Source organism: Trachymyrmex cornetzi, unplaced genomic scaffold, assembly GCF_001594075.2.
Source record: "Trachymyrmex cornetzi isolate Tcor2-1 unplaced genomic scaffold, Tcor1.1 scaffold1399, whole genome shotgun sequence".
NCBI lineage: Eukaryota > Metazoa > Arthropoda > Insecta > Hymenoptera > Formicidae > Trachymyrmex > Trachymyrmex cornetzi.
Window position 1 is genome coordinate 86449 of NW_017295981.1, and position 16441 is coordinate 102889.

General features: G+C 36.3%; 1 protein-coding gene across 5 annotated transcripts in view; it reads right to left on the reverse strand.

The window, feature by feature from the left end:
* The window catches only part of cac (calcium voltage-gated channel subunit cacophony), a 266619-nt gene that overhangs the window by 61830 nt on the left and 188348 nt on the right, over positions 1-16441 (reverse strand). For all 5 annotated transcript variants that reach the window (XM_018523049.1, XM_018523052.1, XM_018523053.1 and 2 more), the window contains 2 exons: positions 14815-14938; positions 10-407 (listed from right to left, as the gene is read on the reverse strand). In XM_018523049.1, the coding sequence (XP_018378551.1) occupies positions 10-407; positions 14815-14938 (522 nt within the window). The remainder of the gene's footprint in view (positions 1-9; positions 408-14814; positions 14939-16441) is intronic.

The following is a 16441-nucleotide window of genomic DNA, read 5'->3' on the forward strand; positions in this document are numbered from 1 at the left end:
GACTCTCACCCGGTCACCACGACGAAGAAGTCCATGATGTTCCAGATGTTGCGCAGGTATGAGCCGCGGTGGAGGACGAAGCCGAGGGCAATAATTTTGAGGCTCGCCTCGACGCAGAAGATCGCGAGGAAGTACATCTCGGAGGACTCGAGCGACTGTGCGAGTACGGTCTTATCCTGCCTCGGCAGGTGCTCCTCGAGGGCGAGGACCACGCAATTGGCGATGATGGTGAGCAGGACGGCGTACTCGAAGGGCGGCCACTCGATGACACCGCGTACCTTCGACCGTATCCAATTATCTTCCGAAAGAATAAACAACGATGTGGTGCCCTTGCCGCCTCCCCCACCGCCACCGCCTCCCCCTCCACCTTGATCCCGGCCTGGCGCCATGTCCACCAGACCAGGTACCTGAAAATGTCAATGTTCTACTAAAGAAACTCCGAAAAAGAGAAAGAGAGACTTCCAAGAATGAATTATAATACAATAGAGTTTACAAAATGAAATAAAAAATATTAAAAGTAACATATATTGTAAGACCAGTCCCTTCTCGATCAGAGTATCGATCATGCAACTTTTCTCTAGAGTGGAAGCTTGAAAAGTTAAAATTTTTACGTATGCATGTATGAACATATAGTGTGCATTCGTTTATGCAGCGATTAGCGCAGAAGTATTACTTTATCCTTGTTGTTCAAAGATTAAATGATACTCACTGCGCTAACCGCTGCATAAACGAATGCACGCATACACACATGCATACAAAAAAATTTTTACTTTTCACGTTTCCGCCTTAGAGAAAAAGTTATATGATCAATACCTGAACTATATTTTTTTGTTGTTACTTTCATTGGTGACGCTGCACCTTACCCGCCATTACACATTGCGTATCACGATTAGCTTTCTCGGACATGTGGGAATAATCCGACCGCACGGTTTACTGTTTCGCATGCGTCATTAGATCTGTTCGCGTTGCATGAAATCCCCAAATATTTGTGCACTTAAAATAAGATAGATATATATTTGGCCTTGAAAAGAGAGAAAACAAAGATGCCGAGTGCCAAAAGTGCAAGCAACGCGAACAGACCTAATGGTAAAGCTTTAGATACACCAAAGTAGCGTATGGGTCCTCCATTTTCGACTTACTAACCACACCCTGTATCAATAATACTAGCGCTTATTGGACTACAAACAACTAGATCGAAATGGCGGTCGAAATAGCTAATAGGAAAGTTGTCGGTATTTCGGTTCAGATTAAAGAAATGAGCTACTTTGGTATGTCTAGAGCGTTAGTCATTAATCGCCCGAGGGACTACCAGCGAGACGTGCTTTCTACGCGGACATTCTGTCACAAGCAGCAAGCAGCGAGAGAGGCTGCTTGTATCCGAGGAATAAAAAAAATGATTCATCATCCCAGGCATCGGTGGTTCATTTGTATTCCCGTCCCCGTCTTACAGCCTGTTATTATACCCGTATAAGATTTCAGAAGTGGGATTCACTTTAGTCGAGGCGTCGGGTGGCTCGGTCCTTGGATTTACAATACGCGCATTCGGGTTCGATTCCGCTCGCGCTTTGCATATACATGCGTAGTTTTTTTCGCGCTTGTATTCATGGTTAAGGGGCATAATTGTCCCATATATTCTAGGGAGTAGGGAACCGAACTCTGAAATCGGAACCGAAAATTATTTCAGAATCCTTTTTTTTTTTAGTAAACCGCGAAACCGTACCCAAATTTTATAAAGTTTACAATACTAAAACCGTAACCGAACTGGTAAAATTTTTTGGTTTTTTCGGTTCTTAATTTTTAATCCTTATTTTTATTCTTAATTTTTGTTCTGCCTGTTCCTTCGTCCAAATCAATGTTCAATCTAATATCACTGTCGCCAGCTCTCTTAACAACCGAAATGCAAATACCTCCAATATCCCAGTCATAAGATATAAGAAATCTGGCGGAATCGTGAGACATATTTAATGTAAACTTTTTTTTAAGATACTAGCATTTTTTTTATTTAGATCTTCTTTATCAACATGTTGCAAGAATTTATTCTAAGTCATGAAATTCAAGAATATATATGTAGACTTTATGTAATAAGTGAGATCTATCTATAAGAATAAAATAAGTTGTAAGAAAGAACCGAGATAAATGTGCTTAAAATAATGTTTACGTAATTTTTGTTTAGAGTCACGTGATCAGTTGACTAGGCTCTCTAGATTGATCGGGCGAACACGCTCTCTCTTTCCCCTTTCTCTCCCCCTCCCTCTTTTTAATAGAATAAATTTAAAGACTAAATAGAATAGAGCGAGTAAGTAGAACCGAAAAAAAACTGTTATAAAACCTTTTTTGTGGTTTCGGTTTTCTTTACTGGTAAAAAAAAACCGAAACTGGAACATTTATTTGATATTTTATTAAACCGGAATTAAAATCGAACCAAAAATACCTTTCGATTCGGATCCATGCTAACGTGTCGTCCGATTAAGACGTTGCGCGTTAGTGTGTTTCAGCGTTTGCTTCGTTATTCTCATGTCGCTGCTTACAGCAAAATCTGTTAGTTTATGTAGCTGTTACAACCTATAATCTTGTCAAAGGGTGTCTTTTGAAAGTTTTCTGCTATTGTTTTACTCTGGATCCTAAATTTTCTATGATCCAATACCATACTACTTCTGTTTATAAGAAAAATCTCAATTCGTATGTGTTATACAGGTTAAAAATAAATTGTCCAGGGACTGCAATTCCTTGTTCCACTGGATCCATTAAAAAAAAATTTTTTTTTACCTCAGCCTTTGCCGTTCTCGGTTTCCATGTGCGTGTCGTTCTAGTGCATTACGCGAGAAGCTGGTTGAGCCGGTTTGAGCGTTTCGCCAACTAACCGCCATTTTCCCAGTAACACGTTCATGTAATCGCCGCCATTTAGTGCTGGAACATTCAGCGCGCGTCCATTGCCTTGATCACCATGGACAGTTTTTGCTTCAATCGAAGAGCTCTCTTTTAGCGAGCTTCAACAGAAGCTCATCGCTATCGGTCTCTCTGCTGCGGACCGTTGAGAGTCTTGCATCAACGCATGAACTATACAAAAAGGGCTGTCGCGTTGCGACCATGCCGGTGAATATAATACGTAGGACGCGCGAATTCCTTCAGATATTAATAATGAATGTTGTGATACTCGTGCTCGGGAGGATATTGTTGTCGGGCTCACACACGTATTGCGTGAAATATCTCAGCAGATACAATTCCTCGTGCAGCAACAAACTATATATATTCACGAGTTTCATGGCAGATGAAAAAATACATTCGGGCCCAGACGCTAAGGTTTCACCCAGTGAATAATCAGTATCTCGCGTGACGTACCGGGTAGCAACCCGTCGATTCTCGGCACGACTCATGCTTCGGCTATGGGCGTTGAATCCGGTAGCCACGTCGCTTCTCAAGCACTTGCATCAGTACCTACTGCAGAAGCCATAACCTTGTTGGCATTACAGATCCTGTCTTTTACTGGTGGCAAGAACGAAGATGGTTGCATAAGGTCGAGCGTATTGCTTTTATTCACGGAGTGACTGATAATATCAAGTTATTCGCAGCTCAAGTAAATTGCAAAGATTGGCCAGAGACTGATTTGAACTGGCTATTGAGATTATTGAATCACGGTCGATTTTTAAGGAGACCATAACTAAGCGCTTTCGTCGTCAAGTGTCTTTTAATGTGACGATATAAAAACTGGAAGTTCGAAAGTAAAATTTCGGAAAATCATGCAACCCCTCCGTCTACCTTAGCAAAAACGCATTCAGCTGTTGATTAATGGCATCGCCGCGGTAGTCTAGCTATTCGTAACTCTGCACGTCAATACCTTGAACAAGTTTCTCGAGAGGATACAAAGAATCACAAGTGCTAACGGAGTAATCTCCAAGAAGTCTCAATCCTTTCCGCCACCGGCGAAGAAAAAGAAGCCCAAAGAACAAATCTCTTCTCCAATAACGAACCCTTCATCTTCGAGGAATCCCTCATGATCAAAAAGTTTCAAAAGTTTGACCTGCGCCTATTGTAAGGCCCGCGGCCACCTGAGATCCTAGTGCTTTAAACTAAAGAGGAAGGAGATGTCACCACCTGCAACTCCTGCCGTGCTTTCAACCTCTATCCCCGCGACCGAAGAGGCTCAGCCGCCGGCTACAGAGAACTCAATGCTTGTAGGTTGTATCGAGGAAGGTACGTTTAAAGAAATTAAAATAAGTGAACACTATAGTCAAAGTCAATTCGCTTAATGCTCAAGTTGTAACTTGTCTGCGCTTTTGAATACGGGGGGGGGGGTCGCCAATTTCTTTTGTCCAAGAGTCCATATTTAAGATGATCTTTGGTCAGAATGTAAAATGTGATAGAAATAATCTTAGTTCTTACCGCACTATCAACGGCTTCCATATTAATGTGTGTGGTCCATATTAACGTTCGGTAGATACTGATATTTCATTGAATTTGATTCCAAATTTACTAATGCAAGTTAGATTATTCGTAATGACTCATTGTCTATTCCTATTGTGTTGAGCAGAAAAAATCTCGCACAAAACATATAGAAAAGTGCTTTCGGTCGAATCCCAATTAGAAATAATAATGGAATCGACATCGAATCGACATTTATTCTATGAGCCTTCAGATTAATATAGTGTGACTTTAGACAAATATATAATTATAATTATATATAATTACAATCATAATTTAATTGTAATTATATTTATTTATATAATTATTATTATACATATTATAATTATTATTATATTTATTGTAATTACTATCATTATAACTATTTAACTCATATATATTAAAAACAAAGCCCTGAGAAGTCGATAATAACGCGTATGTAGTGCACATCGTTTTTTCGGTAGAGGACACTTTGACCACCTATATCTCTGAAACTAGTCTTAGGATCAAATTCCATTGAAACATTTGTTCAGAATGACGAGAACTACAACATATTAAAAATTCAGCCAATTCGACCGAAAGCACTTTTCCATATGTTTTGTGCGAGGTCTTTTCTTTGCCGCAAAACAATTAAGCTCTGGTATACAAACCGTCGAATATGGACTTAGAGAAGCGAGTACAATTATTCAGTGAGATTGTATCTATTGAGATCTCAGATGTTGAAGATAGCTCGTTGCAGGAAATCTATACAGATTTTGGCCCTATGATGAACGAATCGATACGAGAGATAATACGAAAGGTACGTACAGTTCCGATCGCTGAAGTAGAGGACAATTAGTAGAGTAACCGATAGCCCTTAAAGATCATTCCATCTACGCTTACGCGCCCAGATGGTTTGCATCAGCCGAACGTCTCGAGATACGCAGTATAATAGATGATTTGTTAGCGCAAGATATTATTAAAGAACTTATTGCGCATAAATTGGTTCGAAAAAAAGACGGTCTATCTTAGTTATGCGTGGATCTGAGGCCGTTGAGAAACAAAAATACCTTTTCCCATTATTGAGAATCACTTGGCTCGTTTAAGTGGTAAAAATATTTTTACACTATTAGACCTTAAAGATAGCTTTCATCATATTAGTATACACCCAGACTTTACGAAATATTTCTCGTTTACCACGCCGGATGGCCCCAAAATGAATTTACTAAACTCCCTTTTGGCTATTCGAAAGCCCTGGCGGAGTTCCAAAGACGCTTCATTCAAATTTTACAACCCCTTATTCGTGAAGACAGTGCTCGTTTATATAGACGACATTTTGATACCTTCAGTATCTATTGAAGAAAACTTGCAGGTTCTCACTCAAGTTCTTTTATTCAAGCAACACAAATTTAAGTTAAATTTTCAAAAATGTTAATTTCTGAGAATTAAAGTGGAATATTTGGGATATGTACTCTCGAGCCAAGGGCTCATCTTAATCATCACGTAGAGGAAATCAAAAATTTTCCCGTTCCTCAGAATGTTTATTAGCTTCAGAAGTTTATGGGCCTATTCAGTTTTTTTTCGTCGATTCGTACCAAATTTTGCGGAAAGGGCCAGACCGCTACATGCGTTAGTCAGTAAGTCAACTCAATGCGATTTTAATGAGGCGTGTTTACACGCTTTCGAGGAGTTAAAATCAGCGCTTATCAATTAATTTTAAGGTTTTAAGACTGTACAATCCGAAATTGAAGATCGAGTTACACACTGACGCGAGCTCAATTGCCCTCGCTGTAATTCTTTTACAGAAGCAAGAAAATAAGGCTTAGGCTCCAGTTGCTTATTACAGGCAACCAACGCGGCGGAGAGCTGCTATCACTCATTTGAATTCGAAATGTTTGCAATCGTCAAGGCCATTGAACGGTTTCATATCTACCTTTATGAAGTAGATTTTATTGTTGTCACTGATTGCAACGCGTTGATGCATGCAGTCAATAAAGCAAACGTCAACCCACGCATTACTTATGTTGTAAAGTTATAGACTCCGACTGATTCACCGAAGAGGTGAAAAAATGATTCATGTCGACGCATTAATAAACCGCATAGTCGCGCCTGTGGACGTTCTACCGCTGGAAAAAGTACAGGCAACTGGCCGACCAGACTATTCATCAGGCACTAGCAGAGTTCCTCGAAAATAAAAACGCGATAACAATAAGTTCGCCCTAGTCGACGGCCTAGTCTATCATAAATACAAAAACTTACTTAAGTTTATTGTTCCTGAGTCCATGACCGCTAGAATCCTTAGCGTTTATCATGATTCTTGTGCGCATTGCGGAGTCAAAAAAACGATGCAGGGTATCACTAGTAATTATTGGCTTCCATCATTGGGTAAAAAAGTACAAGATTATATAGATAACTGTATCACGTGGCCAAAACGTCAACCGAGACGTCAACGCATACGAGAGGGTGAATTATTGGCATCGGAGACCCCCATTCCGTTGGCCGTAGTGCATGTTGATCATTTCGGGCCTCTGGTAGAATCTCATACGGGATTTAAGCATGTTCTAGTCGCCATAGATGCTTTGATTCGATTTACCTGGCTGTCTCCAGTCAAAATTACTGGTTCAGAAGAAATGATTGAAAATATTTATCTACTATTTTTGATATGTTTGGCAATCCTTCCGAGATTGTGTCCGATCGTGCAATTGCATTTACTTCGTTCAAATTTGCCAATTTCATCCGTAAACGCGACATAAAACACCGTTTGGTAGCTATAACTGTGCCATGGTCCAATGGAATCGTTGAACAGGTTAAGAGGATGCTGAAGTGACCAAATTGCCGGGACTTTGCAGATCGATATAAATCTCCGAATTTACTGAACGGAATAAAAAATCCTTTTACAGGATTAAAGTAGACGCAAAATTTGGTGGTGTTGCAAAAACTTTATGCTAAAATAAAATAAAAATTTAAAAATTTCCATTTTTTTCAACTCGTAGAGCTGTCACCTGACGTAGATATTTCCTTAATACAAAAGTTTTATACCTCGTATGGACAATGCAGCACTAAGCGTATTACGTGCACAAACAATACTGAGTTTATAAAACTAAGATTAAACTCTTAAAAAGAAAGATTTATATCGATCTGCAAATGACATGTATACGAATGCTGAGCGAAGACTCAGAATGGTAAACAAAGCAATAATTGTGTCTAGCAGTAGATGTTCGATCTTGCAAGAAATGGCGTTGTAATATGTTATATAAGGACAGATGAATGCGTTTGAATGAGACACAACGATACACAACAAATATAAGAAATGAATGAAAAATGTTACTATTATCGACTTTGAAATTAAAAAGTCTGTACTATCGACCTCGATCAAGTTCGGCCGTCGCTCCAGCATTCCCTTAACCGTTTCTTAAAATCGTCACTCCACAAAGTTTCGGAAGCGTAAGAATGTTAATCAGATAAAGTTCATGAAATTCAATACGTAATTAACAATACCTATCATACCGCTATTAAGAACTCCTCTTCTAAATTACTTTTGAGGTACGAAAAAAGGAATCACCCGGATTCTCACTAAACGACTTTCCTGTCCGATCTTGCCAAGGAAGTTTTAGTCGGTTCAGGTGACTTAGTGTCTCGTGAATGCGAGATGCGGCAATCGAAACGTCAAACAAACTCTGTGCTTATAATAAAATCTACTACAATAAGCGCCATAAATTGCCCACCTGGTATAAGCAAGAAGATTTGTGCTCATACGTGACTCAACGATAAAGCCAGGAGAGAAGCCAGGAAAACAAAAAGTTAAAGCTGCCCTGTAAAAGTCCTTATTTCGCTAAGGTTCTTAATAAGAACAGATATGTCATTCGAAATATTCCTAGGTTTAACATCAGAAACCAGACAATTCGATCTTGTCGCCGGACTCAATCAAGCTTTGAGTTAAACCGATGATTTCTTGATCCTCTCTGCGACTGTACTTGTATACTCTCTTAGTAAGTAAGTTCATAAGCGTTTTTTTAATGTGATGTAGCATAGATTTTAGCGTGCGTTATCATATCCGCAAGGTTTAGTAAAAAATTTTCAAGAATCTCTTCTCTTTTTTGTTTACTATAAAAATCTAAATCAAATAAAAGTTTTAATTTTATCAACAATGCTATTTGACTGAATCGTCTTTGTCGTACATTTTGTACTGAATTGTATGCGATACTGCTATCTATGTATTACTGTTAATGCGCATATGTGTGATCAAAACAAACCTTGTTTTAGTTTAAATTGTAATGATCATAAGTTATGTTCGGGACGAACAAGAAGCAGAATGGCCGAGCTGTAAGATCAGTCCCTTCTCAATCAAAGCTGTATGCTTTTGTTGTTACTTTCATTGACGATACCCCAGTGAAAAATGATAATGGAATCGACATTGAATCGACGTTGATTCGACGTCAAATCGATATCGATTCGACATCGATTTCATTGTCATTTCTCACTGGGACTGCACCTTACCCGCTATTACGCGTTGTGTACCACGATTAGCCTTCCCGGGCATGTGGCAATAACCCGACCGCGCGGTTTGCTGTTCGGTGTATCGCATGCATCATTAGTCGCCCGAAGCGCCAGAGAGGTGTATTTTCTACGCGGGCATTGTGTGACAAGCAGTGAGAGAGGCTGCTTGTATCCAAGAAATAAAAAAGTGATTTTTCCCAGGCATCGGCGGTTCATTTGAATTTCCCGTCCCCGCCTTATACAATATAATATTGTTTAAACAATAGAAGAAAATATGGGCAATTAAGAGCCTAAACTCGCAGTAATTAGAGCGATTATATAAACATATATTTCCCAGTACTACACTGAGAAAAAAATATAGTCAATTTTGATAAATATTTAGTTCAATACTGCCAACTAAATATTTACTTACCGTAAATAAATATTTGTTTAGTAAAAAAAAAAAGATTGTTAAATCAAATTAATGTTTCTTGTATCAAATAAATATATCTTTATATTTAATAAATATTTTGTTGGCAGTATTCAACTAAATATTTATTAAAATTGACTATATTTTTTTTCAGTGTACGTATATATCAAAAATACCAAACGTTTCGGCTTAATTCAAGTCATCTTCAGCAGTATAATAAAATATCTTGATTAATACTTCCAGACATCTTAGTATAGTCTAGTATGATACCACTTCCTTAGTACATTTCAAGTAGTAGCCAATAAAGTAATGCAGTGCAGTCAGTGAGTCTTTCACACTACCAAATTGGAAGTATGCAACCGTCATTTAGCTGTTCGACTAAGTGCGATAAATAAAAAGTCATATCAAATATATTAAAAGGACAGTTACCAAAAAGAGAACAAGAAAAAACAACCAATTAATTCTGAAGGCTCACCTACTGCCCTCCATAACTGCACAATAATAACTTAACACAAAATCGACAAAAAGAATTTCGCATCGCCACGTATCTTTCGCAACATATTCACACTGTCAAAGCAGAGTCACGTATGTAAGTTGGACATAAAAGATTGAATATAACAAGTATGGAAAACAATAATGTCAAGAAAGTAAAAGCATACACGGTGATTAGCAGGGATCCAACTAGGAAGCTCACTGAGTCAGTGAGGATCTTATTGACGAGATGGAGAAATTTAGGTTTTATAGATTCGATTATGTACAAAAAACTTTATTGCAGTGATGGGGTACTTCCTAGAGCTTATGGACTCTCAAAGATTCACAAAGAAGGTTGCCCGTTGAGAATGATAATTGCATCAATTGATAGTCCTTTATATGCATTAGCTTCGTTTTTGCACAGTATTATTAAGGATAATGTTCCGAAACCGCGTAGTCACATAATAGTTTCAAATTAGTGGAAAAATTAAATGGTCGTTCTTTAAATAATAAATATTCATTAATGTCACTTGATGTAGTATCACGTTTCACGAACATTCCGCTGGATTTGGTAATGAAAAGTATGTCAGATAGATGACATTTTATTTCACAGTCTTGCAGTATAACAAAAGACGAATTTATCAGGGCTTTGCGGTTAGTACTAGAGTTTACGTTTTTTACCTTTGACAATAAAATTTATATTCAGAAATTTGGAACTCCCATGGGATCACCGTTGTCCCCCATCATTGCAGATTTTTTATGGACTTAGAGAACGAAGCTCTGAGGAAGTTTGGAACTGAGCTACCGTTTTACTACAAATATGTCGACGACATCGCGACTGCGGTCCCCAACCACTTGGTTGATGAATTTTTGAAGACATTTAATTCGTTACATCCAAGATTACAGTTCACGTTAGAAGTTGGGGGTAACTGTTTAAATTTCTTGGATGTGACTATAATTAACGCGAACGAAAAATTGGAATTCAATTTGTATCACAAACCGACATTCTGGGGTGATCCCAATTGATCACGGCTCGATTGGACACCACCAATCACAGCGACCGGTGCTTAGGAGCTTTGTAGTCTCAAGCGCTGTGAGTGGCTCGTGTCTAATTGAGCCGTGTCCAACTGAGTGCCAGCCGGTGGATAAGGTCTTTTTAATTTCTCATCCGAAATATCATATTAATAACTTCAATTTTATTATTAAGACGTTTTTGGATAATGATTACCAGATTAAATTTATCTTTGACACTATCAATTTAAGATTAAGATCTCTTTTAAAATGCAAGACGTTAAAACAAGCAGATAAATCTGACAATAATGGGATTGAAGAAAGGATAATCTCTTATTTACTATACCTTTTTTACCGGATATTTATGATAAATTTAAGAACATTACTAAGAATCTCAATATTAGATTGTCTTTCTTCAGTTTAAATAAACTTGACGGAATTATCAAAGCTCAGAAAGATGTTTTACCACACGATTCTAGAAAGAATATAGTATACAAAATTAATTGTAAAAATTGTAATGCTTCTTATGTTGGACAGACGGGTCGTAAGTTAAAGACCAGAATTAATGAACGCAGGAATGATATTAATAAAAAAAGTAGTAATTTATCTGTTATTTCAGAACATAGATTAGAGTTTGATCATGATTTCGACTGGAATAATACAAAAATTTTAGGTAATGAGAGATTTTATGGTAAAAGGTTGGTGTCAGAAATGCTCAATATTAAAATGCAAGAAATTGAATTAAATTTGAAATTAGACACGGAATTCTTACACCATGCTTATACGAACATAATAAATAAATTTTAACTCGATTTTAGGATCACTTGACTACACTTAATTTTTCTATCTATTTATTTTCGTTATTCGATGACTTTTACTTTCTTGACATTATTGTTTTCCGTACTTGTTATATTCAGTCTTTTATGTCCAATTTACATACGTGACTCTGCTTTGACAGTGTGAATATGTTGCGAAAGATACGTGGCGATGCGAAATTCTTTTTGTCGATTTTGTGTTAAGTTATTATTGTGCAGTTATGGAGGGCAGTAGGTGAGCCTTCAGAATTAATTGGTTGTTTTTTCTTGTTCTCTTTTTGGTAACTGTCCTTTTGATATATTTGATATGACTTTTTATTTAGCTCGCACTTAGTCGAACAGCTAAATGACGGTTGCATACTTCCAATTTGGTAGTGTGGAGGACTCACTGACTGCACTGCATTACTTTATTGGCTACTACTTGAAATGTACTAAGGAAGTGGTATCATACTAGACTACTAAGATGTCTGGAAGTATTAATCAAGATATTTTATTATACTATACTGCTGAAGATGGCTTGAATTAAACCGAAACATTCGGCATTTTTGATATATGTATATATGTAGTACTGAGAAATATATGTTTATATAATCGCTCTAATTACTGCGAGTTTAGGTTCTTAATTGCCCGTATTTTCTTCTATCGTTTAAGTTTTATTTCAAGAGCCCGATTTTTATTTTTTTTTTAATATTGTTTAAACACTAGAAAAAATTTGATAATATTAATCAAGCCTAAATAATAGTTATTAAAACTTTGATAAAATAATTTTAATCCACGTTCGGTTAATATAATCAAAATCAACTAAACGCTAATTTATAAATATTGTCTTTTCTAATTATAACCAAACAGTTAGTTATTGTTATGTTTACTAAATATTTACTAGTAATTTATTAATATTTACTAAATATTGCACCAATACAAAATACCTTTGTAGCTATTACCAATCGTTTTCCAATGTTTCTTATAATTGCTTTATCTGACAATCTTGTGTTTCGCGGGTTTTCTCCGTGTTCAAATCCATTCTTGGAATGCCAACGAAAACCGGCCGGCTTCCTCTCTCCCCCTCTACTCACAATTTTCTTCTCCCCCCCCCCCCCCCCCCAACCAGCAGCGTAATATAAAGGGAACGACCCGGGAGAACAGCTTAGTATCAGGCTGCTCCTCGCCCTGATGAGGTGGACTGCAAGGTTCACGAAACGTTGGCATTCCAAGAATGGATTTGAACACGGAGAAAACCCGCGAAACACAAGATTGTCATATAGGAAACACCCGTGAAAGCCTCAAGAATATTAATTGCTTTATCTAATAGTAGAAGAGAGTAGGCATGAAAGAGCCATTTTTTTTCAAAATATTAAAAAAAAATTTAGTATGGTGTTAAACAAATATAATCGCTTTCTTACTTAAATGTATCCTCATTTATCTACAAGATCCATTTAACAGAAAAATAATATTTAGTCATTAACAGAGATTTAATCACCATTTTTCATAAACAAAAAATTCAGCTCTTTTAAAACAACGTGGTTTTGAAAGTCATTACCTGTTTTGTAAGAGCCACATACTGTATAAGCTTTAATACAAACAAATCAAAATGTCATTCCTTAATAAATATTATTTTTTTAGAAAATTAATAAATGAATGAAAAATAGAAAATATAATATTTCTAATTAAAAATATTTATTGCAAAAGAAATAAAAATTTCCCTTAGCCACATGAAGGATGAGCCCAGTCAAAGTACAATTTGCATTGATACCAGTCTTCATTAAGCAATACGATATATTTCAAAAAAAGTATTAACATACTAAAATTGCCTGAATTGTACTAAAAAAGTAGAAAGTCAATTGTACCGAAAAGAACATCTCTAGGTATGCAATGAAGGAGCCAGGCAAAGCAATAATAGAACTGGCTTTTTCATAGCTCTCAACACGGGCTCTTTCATAATATTATGTGTAAAAAATCTAACCACAGAATATCTGATAAATCAAAATAAACAAAGAATTTGTAATTACATTTTTAGTTACGTTAATGTATATAGTATTCGATAAAAAAAATACTTTTTTCTAAAAGCTAATCGCAAATAAATGAAAAAGATTTGGAAATTTAACTCAGAAAACGTACTTTGTATAAGCATATTCAGGCCTATGACGGTCAAAGCTAGATATTTTTTGCCTAAATAATTCCCAGTGAATTATCTATATCCTATATATGTACATGCATATATATCATATTTTTGTAGTTATTCAAACTGCGCGCCGAAATTTTTCCGGACTTTATCTAACGCAATTAAACTACTGCAATTATATCACAAGTTAAATTAAATTGACAATGTGCTGAAAACTTTAAATAAATTTATTGCAAAAAATATTACCTCAGCCGGGACTTGAACCCGGATCTCTTGTATTCCGTACGAGCGTCCTAAGCCATTAGACCACCGAGGCCTTAGTAATATTCTTCGCAATAATCAATATATGTAAGAACAATAACGCTTCTTGCAGATATCGTGTATAACCAATACTAAGATTTTATTCGGATCGACAAGTTAGATAAAGTCCGGAAAAATTTCGGCGCGCAGTTTGAATAATTACAAAAATATGATATATATGCATGTACATATATAGGATATAGATAATTCACTGGGAATTATTTAGGCAAAAAAGATCTAGCTTTGACCGTCATAAGCTTGAATATATTGTGTTTAATTCTTATCGGTCCGAATAAAATCTTAGTAACGTACTTTGTGTAACGATAATTTTGCATCTCTCATTATACGGCAACGCCGTTTTAACGATAATTGTCAAATGTTTATGGACGACGTACTTTTAGTACCGTTATCAAGTGAAAATATTTTTAAATTTTTGGCGATATTCAATTAGTTGAAATACGAAATGGCTCTTTCAAAACATGTTTCTTTCATCCCCTACCTATCGTTTTAGATACGTTTCTAATGATTCACATTTGCATCATAGTATTTTCGAGATTTTGAAATATTTTTCGAGTTCGCATCAAATCTTAAACTCGACCAAAACTGTCGAAATAAATTATTCTCTAAGAAACTTTCAAACAACAAGCGGTGAAGAGATTGCTCAGAAGAGAAACTGCACAATTGCAGAAACGCAAATGATTGATTCTCCGGTGATTCTAAAGCTGTCACGGACTGCAGAATGTAGACGAACGATAACGGTATTTTATATTAAGGATAACAGAGACAAAGGCAATAATTGATAATTGTCATCTTACCTCCCCTCCGAAGCTAGTCCAGTCACCGAGACCACTCCTCAATCCGGCCAACCTCGACCTTCTCCCGTAATACTGACTCGCGTATCCAGGATCCCTTTGTGCCGCCTCTTGCGCTGCTGCCAACCTGGAAACGATAGAGGGATAAAAGAGGTCAGTGGCTGGTTGCACATCAGAGCAATCTCTCGATCAGGATTATTCGCGTGATACGTCAAATAACGATAACATAAACCACATACCACGATTTCTACAAACGAAACAATCACCTGCAGATCAATTCTACCTCAACTGAACAATATTTAACGATGCTTTAGTCTTAGGTAAATAAAAACGCGATCTGAAATTTATCAGTAAACTAGCTATGATTTATAAATAAATTGTTAAATTCGAAATAGATCAAACTTATCTACATTTGTATAATTTCCGCTAATTATTATAGTTTTAAAATATTTAATAATCTGACGAGCTCACTAAAGTATAATAATTACAAGATGTTTAACTTGGTATAAGAGTTAGCAGATAATAAGTAAAAGATTGTCAGTAAATGGTATGTGACATAATAATGCTTTAATAATAATTAAATAATTAAATCAATACTTTGACTATAGAAAATTCTTAAAAGAAATAAAGACAACGCTTTATCATCTCTTTAAGGGCCAAAAATTGTATTCTTGAAAGATGTACTTAATATTTCCTCTTAACAGATATAAGAATATTTCCTCTTAAATTAATAATATATTCTCGATTTGCGAAAGCGATCGTCGCCATTATACGTGTGCTACACGCGCGCTTCACACGGTGAATTTGATGACGTCCCTCTTAAAACCATGCAACTTTTGTCTGAAGTATTTTTCTCTAAAATGTATTGTTCAAGAGATATTTGAGATCATCGTTTAAAATAGGACATCCTGTACATTCTCATATTAAGAATATACTAATATAATATACTAATTTTAAAGAATATACTAATATAATATACTAATTTTTATATAATTATCCTCTTAAATTAAGAGGATCGTCTCAACGCTTATTTTAGAGGAAAACATATACTATACGTAAGTGGGATATTCTTAAATTAAGAATACAATTTTTTATGACGCTGAAGCTAGCCCCCTATTCTGGCCACCTATTCGCTCGCGCGCGGCGAAACCCAGGAACGAATCGCGCTCGGGGCCCCGCTTTCAGATATCGAAAAACAAATGAATAAAAATCACGGAAATCAATAAAATATTACGTCAAATGCTCGGTCAAATGTAATTTCAAACGCAGGAAAGACGAAGATAGACAATAATTATCACAGAATTGCTGTAAATATATTACTAAATAATATCCAATTCATGAAATCTATGCACACGACGGATTAATTTGTTGAAATAATTGTTAAACTCGAGAGAGGGCCGTTTCGCTACGTCTTCGTCTGTAAAAAATTACAAAAAGGGACAGCTAGGTATAGAAAATTACTAAAGCATATTATATTCATCCCCGAAGAGACTACTATTCATTTAATTGCGGCACACGACCGATTAATTCCCTAAAAAAATTGTTGAACACGACAGACTGCAGATTTTCGTTACTTCATCGCCTGTAACAAATTATAGCAAGGGGTGGCAAGGTTTAGAAAATTACTAAA